Consider the following 13639-nt stretch of genomic DNA (forward strand, 5'->3'; position numbering starts at 1 on the left):
TCGTCTTGAAGGACTTACACTGGAACTCTGTCTTGGCCTACTTGGACGACATCTGTGTACTGGGGAAGTCCTTCCAGGACCACTTCAACAACTTGAGGGAAGTGTTCACCAGACTTCGTGCCTTCCGGCTGAAGCTCAAACCCAGGAAATGTGAGCTCTTCAGGAAAGAAACTAAACTTCTTGGTAGGAAGGTAGGAACAAACCAGTTGTCTATGACAGAGGAATCAATTGCCACTGTACGGAATCGGCCAGCACCTACGTCATTAAGGGAATGGAGAAGTTTTTGGGCTTAGCTAATTACCACCGCTTCTTCGTAAAGGATTTTGCCGGAATATCAGAACCCTTCGCTCGACTTCTGAGAAAGAAAATTTTCATCTGGGGTGATGAGCAGCAGGCAGCCTTTGAGGAGATCAAGCTACGCCTTACTTCCCCACGGTCTTGGCCATTCCCACTACGACAGGCCACTTCATCCTCGATACTGATGCTTCAGATTTCGCCGTCGGAGCCGAGTTGATTCAGATCCAAGAAGAGGAAGAGAAGGTGATTGCATATGGGAGCTTCACCCTGACACCCCTTCAGCGGCGCGATTGCACTACCAGGAAGGAGCTACTTGCAATTGTGCGCTTTACCAATCACTTCCGTCACTACCTCTTAGGCAGCGAATTCACTGTATGAACGGATCATCGCTGCCTTACTTGGCTCATGAACTTCAAGAGGATTGAGGGCCAACTGGCCCGATGAATCGAAGAACTCAGTCAATACAACATGAGGATAGTTCACCGCTCTGGTTCACTGCACATGAATGCTGATGCCTTATCTCGACCTCCCACGACGGACACTTGCCAACACTACCGTCCTCACAAGGCGTTATCAGAATTGCCTTGTGGCGGATGCGCATATTGCACCCGAACACAGGAGAGATGGGGAACCTTTGAATCAGAAGTAGACAACGTCGTCCCCCTCGGGTCCCCTGACACAATTGTCACTGGGTTGGGTATTATAAACGAGGGCGAATGTAGGACACAGCTCAGAAGATTGGACGACACTGCCCGAATGACGTCAGGAAGGAACTGCACTATCCCCCTCGGGTCCCCTGACACAATTGTCACTGGGTCGAATATCATAAACGAGGGTGGACGCAAAGTGCGACAGATCAGAGGATCGAACTACTCTACCGGATGACGTCAGGAGTGAGCTGTGCTGTCCCCCTCAGGTCCCTGACACAATTGTCAATGGGTTGAATATTACAATGAGGGTGGAAACAAAATACAAGTCGTAAGACAAGACGACTCGACACAAGTTGGCCTTGACGACATTGACATGGAGGATGTCAGGAAGCTGCAGTCGGATGATCATCACATGACCCACCTGCTATTATGGTTGAAATTAGGAGCAGACCCAGAAATGTCGGACTTGATGTTGCCCGGCCAGGAAGAAAAGTTCTACTGGGTGCACCGCAACCTGTTCTTCCTGATCGATGGAGCCTTATACAGAAGAGACGAAGGCCCACGAAACCTCCTTGTCATACCTACGCCTTTAACAAATTGATGTTAGGAAGGAATTGAGCACACCGGTGGAATTGGTTATACCAGGGAAACGTACAAACCCACAGTCTCCTGAAGATTATGTCAACTCTCTACAGCAGGGGTTAGAGATAGCCCACGAGACTGCGAGAACCACCCTCCGAACTGAGCTCAAGAGGACAAAGAGGGACTACGACATCAAAGCCCACGTCCATTCCTTCAAGAGGGGACAGGCGGTTTATTACCTGGTTAAATCGAATGTGAAAGGAAAGTCCAGCAAGCTGAAACCTGTATGGACTGGACCAGCCATCATCTCCACGGTCCTGACCCCCACCACATACATTGTCAAATTCAGGAACTCGGAGATTAAGACAGTCAACCATGACCACCTTAAGCCATGTTGGGACCGGACTATCCCAGCCTGGATCCGAAAGGAAAGGGAGGCCATCGAGTCTGGCCAGGAAATTACGTACTGTACTTGTGGAAAGCCGGACGATGGAGACCTCATGGTTGCGTGTGACAGGTGTTTCGACTGGTTCCACGGCAGGTGTGTCAACCTGACGAGGAACCAAGCGAGGCAACTGAACACTTTCATTTGCCCATCCTGTTCTCACTGATCTTTTTCTTTAATCTCCGCAGATGACCTCTTTCTCACGGGATGTGACCCTCTTCCGGGATTTCCTGCGGTTCCGAGAAGAGATGCCGAGAGCGGCCGGCAGGCGCTCTCCTCCGGGGCGTAACCCGGAGCACGCGATTCGGAATCGCAGGCAGCCCTGGAGAAATTCCACTAGACGCTCAAGAACTCCTCCAATCACCTCGAGACTTGGGAATAGATCCCGGACCTCCGCCGTCGCCTCTAACTCTAACCAGGAACGGAGGCCCCGTCACCGTAGGAGACGGTCCCGCTCGCCCCGTCGGGCCCACAGAACTAGTACCCCGGCCCGACAGAGCCGCGATCGGCCTCCCAGCAGGCATAGGAGGGAGGACCAAGAGCAAGCCGACCGCCGAGACAGATCTCGCCGCCGCCGGGGGGACTTCCGCAGCCTGCGGAATCAGCTTAAGAGGGCCAGGCAGGAGCTGGCCTCCCTCCGGACCGAGGCGGCTGAGGTCACCCGTCTCCGGGAGGAGAATAAAAGAATGAAGGAGAGAAAGCCCTCGATGGAGCTGTCCCTCCACAGCTCTGTCTTAGACAGCTAGATGCTAGGGCGAGCAACCGTGCAAATAGAGTTATTTTTGCCCCTGCCCCAGGAAAGGGCTTTCCTTTTATTTCAGCCCTAAGTAAGGGCCTTCTTTATGTTTTGTTCGGCCCTAGGAAAGGGCCTTCATTTTTATTTTACCCCCCTTTTTTTGTTGCTACGCCCTAGATAAGGGCTCCTCTCCTTTAGTTCACTGTAATACCGAGAGCTCCAGAAAGGTGCAGGTGAGTACCCCACATCCAGCCACCCTCTAGCCGTAAACAATAGTACGGCTAGTGACCTTGGCAATGGTCATTCCTACTTCCGCTCTGCCTCGTCCCGAGCTGACCCGGCTCATATAAAGCCAAGTGAACCTCTCGATTTAGACACACTTACCTACAGACTTACCTACACACTTCACACTTACCCACACTTCACACTTACCCAGATTCTTACTACACTTGCTCCTAGACTTACGACACTTACCTACACACTTACCGACACACTTACCTACAGACTTACCTACGACACACTTACCGACAGAGACACTTCACACTTACCTACACTTCACACTTACCCAGATACACACTACACTTACCTACAGACTACCTACTGCACACTTCAAGCTCTACACTAAACTATCTACCATACCATATCTGTTGCGACCATACCTATCTACCATTACGACTAACTAGATTCAGGGTAAGCCATATTTTTATACTAACTATAACTTTATCTATTTAATATATATTTTTAACTCAGTAATTCCGTGATTCACCGGCCATCTGGACCCATCCTAGCCATGGAGTCCTACAGCCAGAATACCGAGTTCTGGCAATCACGGTAGTTACTACATCTTTCTGTTATGCGATTTCAAACTGAGAACACTGATAGTGATAGTGTGCTCTTGGAATCTACACCACATCTGTGATGTGATGTAGATTCCAAGAGCACACTATCAGTGTTCTCAGTTTGAAATCGCATTACAGTCCATAACAGAAAGATGTTTTACAAGAAAAAATATTTTCCAAAAATAATAACAATCGACTGTTTTCCTCCTGGACAAACCCAAGCAATCTCATTCCAAGACAAAGACAGAAAGCAAGTTGTAAAACAGCTATATAATGAGTTAGAAGACACAGTGTGTGACCTCCTTGCAAGACGAGGATGGAAAATAAAGAGCAGAAGACACAGCAGCAGTATGAGTATGAGTGTCCTCTCCTACGGCCATGGTAGATCAAAAGACTCAATTAATAGTATCTCAATCCCGGATGAAGTAGTAGAGTCCACCCAGCAATTATTGGGTACCTGCATCTGCTAGATCTGGTGGAAAGTACTTTGTGATAGACTAGCATACTATCCAAAGGGTAGCAAGCAATCATGCTACAGAAACTAGGATAAACTCTGTTTTTTTTTTTTTGTTTGTTGCTTTAGGTCTCTTCCAACACAATTGAGGTTATATGAGAGACCGCTGAAACAAAAAAACAAGCAATCTAACAAAAATAGTACAAATGTAAATCAAAATCATAACCTAAAGATATCATAAGCTAAATTATAAATAACCAAGAACAAACAGGCAGAAGATTTACAGAAAAAAAAATATCCCCTGTCAAAAATACAATCACAAACCAAAGAAGCAGGATAGGATAGTAAAGAGCAATCCAGCCCCATGGGCCTAATGGCTCTGAAGAGCTGAAGGACACTTTTCACTTTAACCAACTCAAAACTAAATATGTGATCCATCACCACAAACTGGTACAGTAGAACTTGGAAATAGCGTTGCCAGGAAAGGTTATAATATTGCTGGTTATTCCCCTCAGTGTGTAATTCGAGTAAAAGCCGTCACCCTATTTCAATTTCTTCACAGAAGTGGCAGAATGCTTGGTTTTTTGTTTTTATTTTCAAGTAAAATCATGACTAGAAAAAAAAACAAGAACATAGAAGTGTGTGTGCGTGCGCGCGCGAGTGTTTGTATGCACTCGGCATGTTTGATGAAGTAAGCAAGCGCATCACTCAATCACTGACCCATTGAAATAATGGTTCCACACTCCCCTCTCTTGCTGATCGTGTCGTTCGTTAAGGGAGCGTTCACATATTACGTCATCAGCTAGGGGGGGGGAGGGGGGTCTACCAAATGTTGACATGTGTTGGCATGGGGGGGGGGGGGGGGGGGGTCAGACCCAAGATGATGTCATCAAAACATAGGCAAATTAAGCCTATTTCAAAGTTTGTTCCTTTCAAAACAGCTAAAGATAAATTGCTATGATGAGTATTGCCCATCTCTCAAGAAACAAGATGGGAAAGGGGTATCACTTCTCAAAAGGCGAACTTGCCCTAAATGTTCATTGTATCACTCCTCGATCACAGCAATGAAAGACCATTCACGAAAATGCGGCATACAAGAAGAACAGCAAATGGGAGAAAGTGATGATGATGAAGATGAAATTGATGATACTATTTATAGTACATTGCCAGAGGTCCAAGGCAGAAACATTTTTGAATCAATTAATTTTATGTTTGGAAATTGAAACAGAAATTCATTCCACTAAAAGACTAATATGCTATAAAATAATTTGCCTCCTATACTATTTTAAATTACACTTTCTGAAATTTTTTTAATAGCACCTGCACCAAGTAGCCTAATTTAAATAATGTTTGTTAGATTTTAACTTTGCAAATTTAAATTTTATGTCCCCATTGTATCGTAAAACATAAATTATCAACAGTTTCTGAAATTAATAAAATGTCTGAATGTGTTTTATCAAACGTTGATAATCAATGTTTATGGTTTGAAAAATGAATAATAAATATTGTGAAATTAAAGTTATCTTTTAGTTTTTATTAAATTAGATGACGTCATCATCTGTTGGGGGAGGGGGGTCAGGTCAATGATGACAAGTGATGACTTGGGGGAGGGGAGGGGTCTAAAAAGGGCAAATTTTTGATGACGTAATATGTGAACGCTCCCTAACGATGCTACTCGCTGACCGATGCTGCGAAGTGAGGCATGTTGACATGTGCTTACCTCGCGCGTCGCGTGGCACCACATTAGGTGAATAATTGACCCCCACCCCCAATACACACACACACACGCACACAAACCCAACCCCCACCCAAATTTGTTTCGCCTATTATGTACTACTACTACTACAGACTAGGCTACTATGTAATATTACTCGTAACGAAAAATAAGAAAAGAAAAGAGGCTAGGCTAAAAATATTTAAATTGCCATTGTCTCTTGTTTTGCTTTACTTCGTTCGCAGTCCTAGGCTGGGGCAGGAAATGCTCGTTATTTCCGAGTTGACCTCTTTTTCATACTCGCTACTTTCATGCTAATTTTATTGACTCAAATAAGGGAAAAAAACGGGGATTTAGATTTTACTCGCTATTTCCGAGTACGTTACTTTCATGTTCTACTGTATTATCAAGTCGTAATAACCGGATAAATAAATCTCCAGTATAAAGTAAAAAAAATAAAAAATTATAAATTTAAAACTGACCGACATAATACCATTTTGAAATGACTACTTGAAATATGAAAAATCCGTAGTTTTCAGGGGTAATAAATAACACAGTTGACATTATATTATAACTGTCTTTAAAATTCACCAACCTGTCCAATGATAAGTGAAAATAATTCTTTTAATTTCTTTATAGGCTAGCAGCTCTGGCACAGAAATTCGTTTTCATGAGGTTTTATTGAATTAAAAATCTTTGTTTCAGAATGGAGGTGAAAATTCGTTGTTCTACGGAATTTTTGTAGTCCTAGGCAGGTCTGCATATCACCATCACTGTTAAAATATCAACAAACAAACAAACAACCAACCAACCAATCATCTCTTTACTCATTTTGTTTTATTGAATTGATGCATGCCACTCCTGTACACCCAATCTTACCACAAGCGGTAAAACGGGACAGGAAGTGAAAAAAAAAAAAATGAGAAAAAAAAAAAAAAATCAACTCCCGAGTGGGAGTGAGTAAATCTAAAAAGAAAATGCAGGACAATTCGGACTCGGGAGAGACTCATTTTACCATGAATGAGATCTCAAGTCCTAGTGACACAATTCAGTTTAAAAAACATTTTTTTCCGCTAAAACCATTCCCTCGATCTCTCAAGAGATCTGACACCCTCGAAAAATTTCACGAATAGAAAAGCCGTCAGGACGTGTCGTCGTCATCATCATCATCGATTCAATCAAGTCAAGTTTTTATTTTATTTAAACGGAGGGACATCGGTCGTGTTCTATCGCAGCCATCATTACCAAAGCTACTCGTATCCATTATTTTAAAAATAATGATCATTTAAAAAAAAATTTAATAAAATCTAAAAAAAAAACAAAAACAAAACATAACAAAAAAAAGTAGCAATTTTGGTGAATGTGGTTTGAATTTTTTTTTTAAAATTAAAAAAAAAAAATCGTAACAGCTAACAATCAATAAGGAGTGTGGAGGGGAGAGGAGGAGTGATTTCATTCACTCTTAGAAAATGAAATTTTTAAAAAGTATGTTTCAAATATTATCACCTAAGCGGCGTCTCACATAATGAAAAAACAAAAACAAAAACAAAAGAACAAACCCTCAGGTGCAACCTGGAAATACTTGCCATCTTTAACTTGCTTTATTTTTTAAATTCTTCCTCTCTTCGCATTATCTTTTTTTAAAAAAAAAAATGTTCAAAATGTTGCACCACTGATTTATTTATATCCTGGTCATTATCATATTATACAATACAATCACAATATCTACGTCCAAGATGAGGTGTGAAAATCAATCAAAGTCCATCCACCGTCATTTTGACTTTAAAACCTTTTAAATCTATAAGATTTTTGTTTTGTTTTGGGTTGTTTTTTCTTAAATGTCATTTACAATCAATGTCAATATCTTCATTTCCATCACAATAGAACCAATACAGATTGAATATGGAACAAATCAGAAAGAGACAGGGAGAAAAGAATAGGACATGAAAGGGGGGTGAAGTGGGAAGAGAGAAAATAATCATAATATTTGCTGTTTGAAAGAAGCACATCAAATCTCCGTCTGTTGACTCCACGACTGCCATCTCTGTAAAAAGAAGGGGGAAAGTAAAAAAAAAAAAGAATCAACAAATGGGAAAATGAATTTCTTTAAATAATTTTATAAATCATAAGATTCATTAAAACAATGGATAACACAAAATGCAGTTTGGACAAAGCCATTTTCATAATCCACACTTGCTCTCTTCGTCTCAACCTGGCTCAAATTCCTATTTGTGGAAAACTGCTACAAAACAGACTATCAGGTTAGCATTTTAATCGTGTAATCATCACTAAACCTGAGTATTTCTATAGCACAATATACACTAAACATGCTCAAGAGGTTTTACAAGGGGTCTTTAGCCAAGCGCAACACATAACGAGACACGACAGCCATTACATTTTTTTATTCCAAAGACAACTCTGTCAACGGCCGGGTTCTCATTTTACACCCAAGTACTGTGAGAGAATGTGAGTAAAGAGTCTTTTTCAAGGACTCGACTATGCATCACCCTGAGCAGGACTTGAACCCAGGACCTTCCGATCTGAAGGTGAGTGTCATACTAAAAGACCAAATAGCCGCACAATGATTTTTAAAAATCAAAATTCAGGAAAAAACACAATTTAAAAAAAATGTTGCCAGGAATTTTAAAGACCTCTTAAAAAGTGGGAAAATCCCAAAGGGTAAAAAAAAAAAGGAGTTGGTAGCTCTGCTTTTGTTTTCAAATGACCTAATCCTAATCAAATCCTAAATAAAGGAAGACGCACTCACCTCATTGTCATTTTGGTCGTTTGGAACTTGTGGCATTCCTCCAGCTCCTCCCCCTCCTCTCCCGAGTTCCAAATGGCTGCAGCCCCATAGGAATCACCGGCACCACCCTTGGGTTGTTGAGGGAACATGGGACCCATCATGTAAGAAGGTCCATTGGTGTACGGAGGCATCATGTTTGGAATCTTGAGAAAAGAAAAACAGAAAAATCCCAATGTGTAAACAACAACAACAACAATAATAATAATAATAATAATAATAATAATAATAATAATAATAATAATAATAATAATAATAATAATAATATAATAATATTATTATTATTATTATAATTATTATTATTATTAATGATTAAGAAAATGGGGAAATTGTTACTTACATGTCTCTTGCTGTGATCGCCATCGCCACCAACCATCATCCCCATCGGCCCCTTGAAGTGATGGGGTGTGGCAGTCGTCTGCAGACCGTACTCTGGCAGACCGTCCACCTCAGCCTCTTTGCCTTGAGGGTAGACCATGTGACTGCCGCCGACAACGGATGATGTGATGACGGACGAAGGCATGGCGGCTGCTGTCATGACAGGAGATCCGCCATTCGGCCATTCTGGGTTGGTGTTGAACTCTGGGATAGAGGGTAACATAAAGTCTTCACGTTAAAATCAAGGGGAAATAAGCAATAAGTCGAACGATGTTACTCCATATATTGCAGACGGTAAATGAAGCAGTAATGAGTATAACATCTCATGGGGGGGGGGGGGAAAAAAAAAAACTGATGTCAAAGTAACAATGAACATTTTTTTCAATATTAACTGCTTTATTTACTTCCTACAATACTGGAAAAGTCAATAAAAATAAATTTTAAAAAACAAAATTTAAATTCCATATATTCATCCCATGAGTGATTAACTGATCAATGACCAGGCCAACAAGGACCAGGAATCAGTCCTTCCCTACTATTATGAAAAACTTTAATTTCCAATTTCAGAATTTCATGAGCATCTCTAAGTCATTAACTCACTCAATCCTAGAGATTTTTGCTACTTTTCAAATTGAAAAAAAAAAATGTATTCAAAATGAGCATGTACATATATAGTTTTTTTCAACTACCATTAACGTGTAAAAACTAAAAACATTAGCTTGGGTACTACGCCTATAATTTGTCTTAGAAAAATGTAATGAATAGGCATGGGGTAAAAGTAACCTGGGTAAACTACGGATATAGTTGGTGTTAGGGTTGAGTGAGTTAAAATTTATTGAAAATGAAAGTTATGCCAGACTAAATGATTTTAAGGATTATTAAATCTTTAATCCTAAAAATTACGAATTTTAACAAAATGTTCCACTAGGCAGGTCTGGTTCCATGACTCAGGTAAGGAAATTGAAAAACAAAACCACTAAATCTGCACCATTAAAAAATTATGAACATTTTTTATTAAATAAGGAGAAGATAAAAAGTTAAGAATAAAAAAAACAAAGCCTATACCTGATGTATTGTTGAAGTTCCAGAGGTTTCCATAGGAGCCTGAATTACCAGGTGGTCCCCCGCCAGGACGAACAGAGACTCTCTTCCTCTCTCCTCCTATGGGCTGGATCTGTTTGGCCTGCTGTTGCTGGTCTGTGGGAGGGGTCCGGTTGGACAGAGGAGAGCCCACGCGACCAGGAGGACCAATAGGACCCGGATCTGTGGAAACAACGAAGCAAAATATGAATAAAATAATAAATCATTTTCACCAGGAACTTGTCTTTATCGATTATTTCTATTTCAAGGTAGGACAGATAAACCAGCTTTAGCGGCACTGAATTTTCACTAAGAAAAAAGGCAAAAGGGGATCAATTTCAGATTTAAATTCAAGGAGGAAAAAGCTAATCAAAGTCAATAATTTCATATTTGCAAAAAGACAAAATTTAAAAAAAAAAATCTTTTTTTTTAAAATATAAAAATTCCCACCAAAATATTTCACACTACAAAAAAATAATCCAGAATAAACAAAAATGAATATTAGTTTAAAAAAGAACAAAATACCAAACACGGTACATTTCGGGCTTAAAACCCTTCTTTAGCCAACTTTCCAAGAAATTTCTTCAACATAGAAAAGCTACAAAATTTCTCTCTCGTCAATCTGGAAATTAGTAATGTATTTATATCTTTATTGTTTTTGTTTTTTTTGGTTTAGCTGAAGAAGGGTTTTGAGCCCGAAATGTTCCGTATTATGTATTTTCCTCTTTTTTTATATTCATTTTGTTTATTGACCTAAATATTTCACACTACCCAAAAACTACTCCGAAAGACTTACTCATGACACTGTCTGGTTGGGCCCTGGAGCACTGTTGGGTCTTCCACCAGTCATACCAGAGAGAGGTGATGGGTTACGCTGACTGTTGCCACCCATAAAACTGGCAGACGCCACCGAGTTACTTCCAGGAGCAGGCGACAAACCAGGGTTGCCCATCATGCCTTGGTGGGGTGGGGAGTTGTGGGACTGCGAACTCTGACCTCCGACCCCTGCATTCATACTGGAGGACAAGCGATGATTGACAGGCATCTGAGGCGGGCTGTTCCCACTCCCCATGTTTCCTCCTGCTGACGGCATCCTGGCTTGCTGGAGCAGGAACTGCATGCTGGGGTTCATTTCTCCAGGTTGCATCATGGGTGGAAGAGAAACTGCAAAAGAAAAAGGATAATTTTAACTTTCATATCTTCAATTAATCAAAGACAAAGATGAAAAAGTGTTTTTGGCTTCTATTTTTCTTCCTTTTAATGCAGACATATTTTTAGTACATATACTCTTACATCACCAATCACAGCACCTAGTTAGATTGTTTGTTTTGTTTTTAATGGTTTTACGGCGCTTGGAACACATTTAGGTTATATTAGCGCCAGTAAAAAGGAAGAAAATGGGATAGTAAATAGTTCTAGAATTATAATTAAAAAACCCAAGAGAAAGTAAGACATAGGGGAACTGGGAACAACTAGGTTTTGTTTTGTTTTTAACTCTCTCGAGTTCACCCTCATTGAAAATCGAACAAATTTGTTCGATTTTCCATGCATATGAACTCGAGAGAGTTAAGGGTTTTACGGCGCTTGGAACACATTTAGGTTATATTAGCGCCAGTAAAAAGGAAGAAAATGGGATAGTAAATAGTTCTAGAATTATAATTAAAAAACCCAAGAGAAAGTAAGACAAAGGGGAACTGGGAACAACTAGGTTTTGTTTTGTTTTTAAGGGTTTTACGGCGCTTGGAACACATTTAGGTTATATTAGCGCCAGTAAAAAGGAAGAAAATGGGATAGTAAATAGTTCTAGAATTATAATTAAAAAACCCAAGAGAAAGTAAGACAAAGGGGAACTGGGAACAACTAGGTTTTGTTTTGTTTTTAAGGGTTTTACGGCGCTTGGAACACATTTAGGTTATATTAGCGCCAGTAAAAAGGAAGAAAATGGGATAGTAAATAGTTCTAGAATTATAATTAAAAAACCCAAGAGAAAGTAAGACAAAGGGGAACTGGGAACAACTAGGTTTTGTTTTGTTTTTAAGGGTTTTACGGCGCTTGGAACACATTTAGGTTATATTAGCGCCAGTAAAAAGGAAGAAAATGGGATAGTAAAAAGTTCTAGAATTATAATTAAAAAACCCAAGAGAAAGTAAGACAAAGGGGAACTGGGAACAACTAGGTTTTGTTTTGTTTTTAAGGGTTTTACGGCGCTTGGAACACATTTAGGTTATATTAGCGCCAGTAAAAAGGAAGAAAATGGGATAGTAAAAAGTTCTAGAATTATAATTAAAAAACCCAAGAGAAAGTAAGACAAAGGGGAACTGGGAACAACTAGGTTTTGTTTTGTTTTTAAGGGTTTTACGGCGCTTGGAACACATTTAGGTTATATTAGCGCCAGTAAAAAGGAAGAAAATGGGATAGTAAAAAGTTCTAGAATTATAATTAAAAAACCCAAGAGAAAGTAAGACAAAGGGGAACTGGGAACAACTAGGTTTTGTTTTGTTTTTAAGGGTTTTACGGCGCTTGGAACACATTTAGGTTATATTAGCGCCAGTAAAAAGGAAGAAAATGGGATAGTAAAAAGTTCTAGAATTATAATTAAAAAACCCAAGAGAAAGTAAGACAAAGGGGAACTGGGAACAACTAGGTTTTGTTTTGTTTTTAAGGGTTTTACGGCGCTTGGAACACATTTAGGTTATATCAGCGCCAGTAAAAAGGAAGAAAATTGGATAGTAAAAAGTTCTAGAATTATAATTAAAAAACCCAAGAGAAAGTAAGACAAAGGGGAACTGGGAACAACTAGGTTTTGTTTTGTTTTTAAGGGTTTTACGGCGCTTGCAACACATTTAGGTTATATCAGCGCCAGTAAAAAGGAAGAAAACGGGATAGTAAATAGTTCTAGAATTACAATTAAAGCACCCAAGAAGTAAGACATTGGGGAATTGGGAACAAATAGGGATCAGATGTAGATTCCAAGAGCACACTATCAAAGTACTTAGTTTGAGAGCACCTTTAAGTCTCATCCGGACACAAGCACAAAATCCAACAAAGAGGAATACACTCAAATGCTTGCATTATACATTCAAAATAGCAAATATAATAATACATAACAGAGAAATGATTTACAAGGAAAAAAACAGCATCTCCCAAAACAATAACTATGCATTCGACTGTTTCCCTCCCAGCCAGGACTAGGACAAAACCAAGTAATCTCATTCCAAGGCAAAGACAGAAAGCATGTTGGAAAACAGTTATAAGGGGATAGAAGACACAGTATGTACCCTCCTGCCTACTATGGGAGGTCAGGAACCCCACCCAGTCCTAGTTAGATTGAATCAAGACTGACATTGTTTGGTACTGCTTATAGAAAAGACTTGGAGTCATCAACAGCACAAAATCTAATCCAGAATATTTGTTTCATTTCACTGTCAATGTGTTTCTTTTGGAGGGAGTAACAAAAGTGGTATTAAACTTTCTGAAGTTTGCCATGAACAGAGAAATCTAACATGTGTATTGCAAATGAAATGCGGTGGGAAGGTAGCTCTGTGTTTAAACCTTGATCTTTTATATAGAACAATATAAACTAAAAGTGCTTTACAAGGGGTCCCTAACTAATGTTTTTGTTTTTGTAATTAATGGTTTTACGGCGCTTGCAACACATCTA

At 39.9% G+C, this 13639-nt stretch overlaps 1 protein-coding gene across 1 annotated transcript in view; it reads right to left on the reverse strand.

Moving 5' to 3' along the window:
- Positions 1 to 6534: 6534 nt before the first annotated feature.
- The window catches only part of LOC144972333 (ankyrin repeat domain-containing protein 17-like), a 44344-nt gene continuing 37239 nt past the window's right edge, over positions 6535 to 13639 (reverse strand). Inside the window, exons 30-34 of the mRNA XM_078913429.1 lie at positions 10775 to 11142; positions 9964 to 10161; positions 8861 to 9102; positions 8485 to 8666; positions 6535 to 7761 (exon numbers count right to left, since the gene is read on the reverse strand). Coding sequence (XP_078769555.1) covers positions 10775 to 11142 — 368 coding nt within the window. The 3' untranslated portion in view covers positions 6535 to 7761; positions 8485 to 8666; positions 8861 to 9102; positions 9964 to 10161. The remainder of the gene's footprint in view (positions 7762 to 8484; positions 8667 to 8860; positions 9103 to 9963; positions 10162 to 10774; positions 11143 to 13639) is intronic.

Source organism: Berghia stephanieae, chromosome 5 (genome assembly GCF_034508935.2).
Source record: "Berghia stephanieae isolate SIO BIC M18660-M18661 chromosome 5, UCSD_Bste_1.3, whole genome shotgun sequence".
Classification (NCBI taxonomy): domain Eukaryota; kingdom Metazoa; phylum Mollusca; class Gastropoda; order Nudibranchia; family Aeolidiidae; genus Berghia; species Berghia stephanieae.